The sequence below is a fragment of the Mastomys coucha genome, unplaced genomic scaffold (genome assembly GCF_008632895.1).
Source record: "Mastomys coucha isolate ucsf_1 unplaced genomic scaffold, UCSF_Mcou_1 pScaffold18, whole genome shotgun sequence".
Taxonomy (NCBI): domain Eukaryota; kingdom Metazoa; phylum Chordata; class Mammalia; order Rodentia; family Muridae; genus Mastomys; species Mastomys coucha.
In genome coordinates, this window is record NW_022196900.1 from 89937421 (window position 1) to 89940492 (window position 3072).

The following is a 3072-nucleotide window of genomic DNA, read 5'->3' on the forward strand; positions in this document are numbered from 1 at the left end:
CTTGGTTGTATACCCTCATTGGGTCTGACTCATCCTCATCCTCTGCCTCCATGATGACTGCCTCCCTCCTCCTGCTCCGGACCTCTTTCTTTCTTCAACTCTAGCTCCACCTCTCCATTCCTGTCCTATCACAGGCCTGCCACTGCCCTAATGGGATTGGGCAAAGAAAATGCTGCAAGAGGCATCCATCCCTGGATTCAGCCCTCCACACCCTGGACCCTCCAATACATCTCTTTCATGGGATTTGGTGCCTGTTGTGAGTCTCTCGTCTCAGGAAGCCATGAAGAGAAGGGAAGAAGCGAAGATGTGGACTGGGGCTGAGGCTCCTGAGCGCTTCAGCTCAGCTGGGGATCCCTTCCCTTGGAGCTGCGATGCTCTGAGAGAAGTCTCAGAGCTGTAAGGTTCCTGGGCTCCCATGCCCAGGACGCCCTTCCACTGGGATACCTTCTCCCTTGGTTCCTAGACTTCTGAGTTCCAGGAGACCCTTTCATTTGAGGGGAAACACGCCCACCAACAACTGTATAAAAATTCTTAGAGAGGGGTGGGGTCTCATGAGCCTTTCCCTCCTCCATGACAGGAAGTTGAGAGGCTAATTTTGGGCAAAGCTGTGCCTGCTATGAATTTAAAAATGGCTCCAGAGGACCCAACGTCCTCTTCTGGTCTTTCTGAGTATTGCACACAAGATCTGTACTGTTTGTCCGTGAGGGACACAAACACCTTGTACGGAGGTCGTCCGCCGCTGGCAATACGGTTTTCACCTATTAGCCTATGGATTCTGGGAATAGTTTTCTATGTCTATGCATGTACTTTAAATTTTTTCTTTTTGGTGGCGCAGGCCTTTACTCCTGCGCCATTTGGGAGGCAGAGGCAGGCAGATTTCTAAGTTCGAGGCCAGCCTGGTCTACACAGTGAGTTCCAGGATAGCCAGGGCTATACAAAGAGACCCTGTCTCGAAAGAAAAACAAGCCGGGCGGTGGTGGTGCATGCCTTTAGTCCCAGCACTTGGGAGGCAGAGGCAGGCGGATTTCTGAGTTCAAGGCCAGCCTGGTCTACAGAGTGAGTTCCAGGACAGCCAGAGCTATACAGGGAAATCCTGTCTCGAAACCCACCCCCCCCACCCCCCAAAAAAAAGGAAAAGAAAAAAATGTTTTCTTTTTGTTAAAGATAATTTTCTGTGTATGAGAGTTTTGCCTGCATGTATGTATGTGCAACACGTACGTGCCTGGTCCCTCTAGAGGTCAAAAGAAATCCACCTGCCTCTGCCTCCCAAGTGCTGGGATTCCAATCCCATGAAATGGGTTACAGATGAGTGAGTTGCCTCGTGTGTGGGTGCTGGGAATCCAACCCAAGTACTCTCTGAAAGAGCAGCAACGTTCTTAATTGCTGGCATCTCTTCATCTCCCCCGCCCCACGCCCCGAGACAGGATCTCTCGACATAGCCCTGTCTCAGTCGCTACGTTGACCAAGGTGGTCTTGAACTCTCGTAGATCTGCTTGCCTCTGCCTCCCGAGTGCCGGGATTAAAGGCGTGAGGCACCACGCTCGTCTGGGTTGGTACTACATCAGACTTCCGCCACCTCCGGCTCAGCATCCCGATGCTCCACGCTGGTTCCTCCTTAGAGCCCCTCACGCGCTGGGCCAGCTATCACTGCGCTACGGCCCGGCCCACCGCACTAGTTCCGTATCTTCTGTGGAGCTGGACCCACAGTTCCGGCCCCAGAGCAAAACCAACAAAGCTTGAAGAACCAAACGGTCCCAGATCCCACCCTCACCAAAAGCGGGCGCAAGAGTCCTAGACGTAGCGTTCTCGCGAGAGTTGACGCCGAGCAGTCATGTGACAGTCCAAGATGGCGGCGCCCAGGGAGCTGGACGAAGAGTCGCCGGTTTACCTGGTGGTGAGTGGGATCCCGGCTGTGTTACGCTCGGCTCAGTTACGGAGCTACTTTAGCCAGTTCCGGGAACAGCGCGGCGGAGGCTTTCTGTGTTTCCACTACCGGCACCGGCCCGAGAGGGGGCCTCCGCAGGCGAGTCCCGACGCGGCCCGAGCTGCCCCCGAGCCTGCTGCTGAGGATCCGGTTCTCGCCCGGGCTGCAGCCTCCGATGCCCGCGCCGTGCCCGCCCGGGACTCTGCTGCGGTGCAGACTCGCACCTGCTGCTGCATCGTCTCGGTGAAGGGAGCGGCGCAAGCTCAGCGGCTGCTTCGCATGTACTCGGGTCGCCGGTGGCTGGACTCTCAGGGGACCTGGCTTCCCGGTCGTTGTCTCATCCGCAAGTTGAGGCTACCCACTGAGACTTCAGGTAAGAGGGAGAGAGAATGGACCGGACTTAAGGCCCTTGGAAAGGAGGCACATTTCCTGGGTAGTAAAGATAGATCTCGTTACCACCATTTAGGAGCGTAAGTTAGCTAAGGAGAGAGCTACAAGTTTTCAGCCCAATTTGCACGTTAGTTTTACTCAAGGACTTAAAAGGCAAAACAAACAAAACAACTAAGACCTATATAGATAAGTTTCAAATGTACCTCTTCGTAAGGACCATTACTCTGAGGGGGTTGATTTTGCACTGACATGATTTCTTAAAAAGGAAATCTGGAGCTGGGCGCTCTAAGGCAAGCCTTTGATCCCAGCTCTCAGGAGGCAGAGGCAGGAGGATCTCTGAGTGAATTCCATGACAGCGGGGGCTACGCAGAGGAACCTTATCTTGAAATAAACAAAGGAAATTTTATTTCTTCTAATCTAACTTAGCCACTGGAAGACAGGCTGTGCAGAGGAAAGTGTTAACTCTGGAGCTGGGGGCTTACTGTAGGACTTAAACAGGAGGCAGCAGAGGGGGGTGAGGCACTAGTGTGCCCACTGGGGAAAAGGAAGCCAGGTGTTTTAAAATGTCAAATGGAGAGGTTTAAATAAATTATTTTGAAACAGTTCATCCTTAAGGTTCATTAACAGTAGTGGTGGCATATGCCTTTAGTCCTAGTACCTGGGAAGTAGAGGCAGGTGGATCTCTGTACTTCTAGCCTAGCTTGATCTATAAAGTGAGTTCCAAGCCAGCCAAGACTATGTAGCTCTGACCCTGTCTC

At 52.9% G+C, this 3072-nt stretch overlaps 1 protein-coding gene across 1 annotated transcript in view; it reads left to right on the top strand.

Annotated features, from left to right (window-relative positions):
* Positions 1-1801: 1801 nt before the first annotated feature.
* Positions 1802-3072, top strand: part of Gpatch3 (G-patch domain containing 3) — a 9633-nt gene continuing 8362 nt past the window's right edge. The window contains exon 1 of the mRNA XM_031378977.1: positions 1802-2297. Within this exon, the coding sequence (XP_031234837.1) occupies positions 1847-2297 (451 nt within the window). The 5' untranslated portion in view covers positions 1802-1846. The remainder of the gene's footprint in view (positions 2298-3072) is intronic.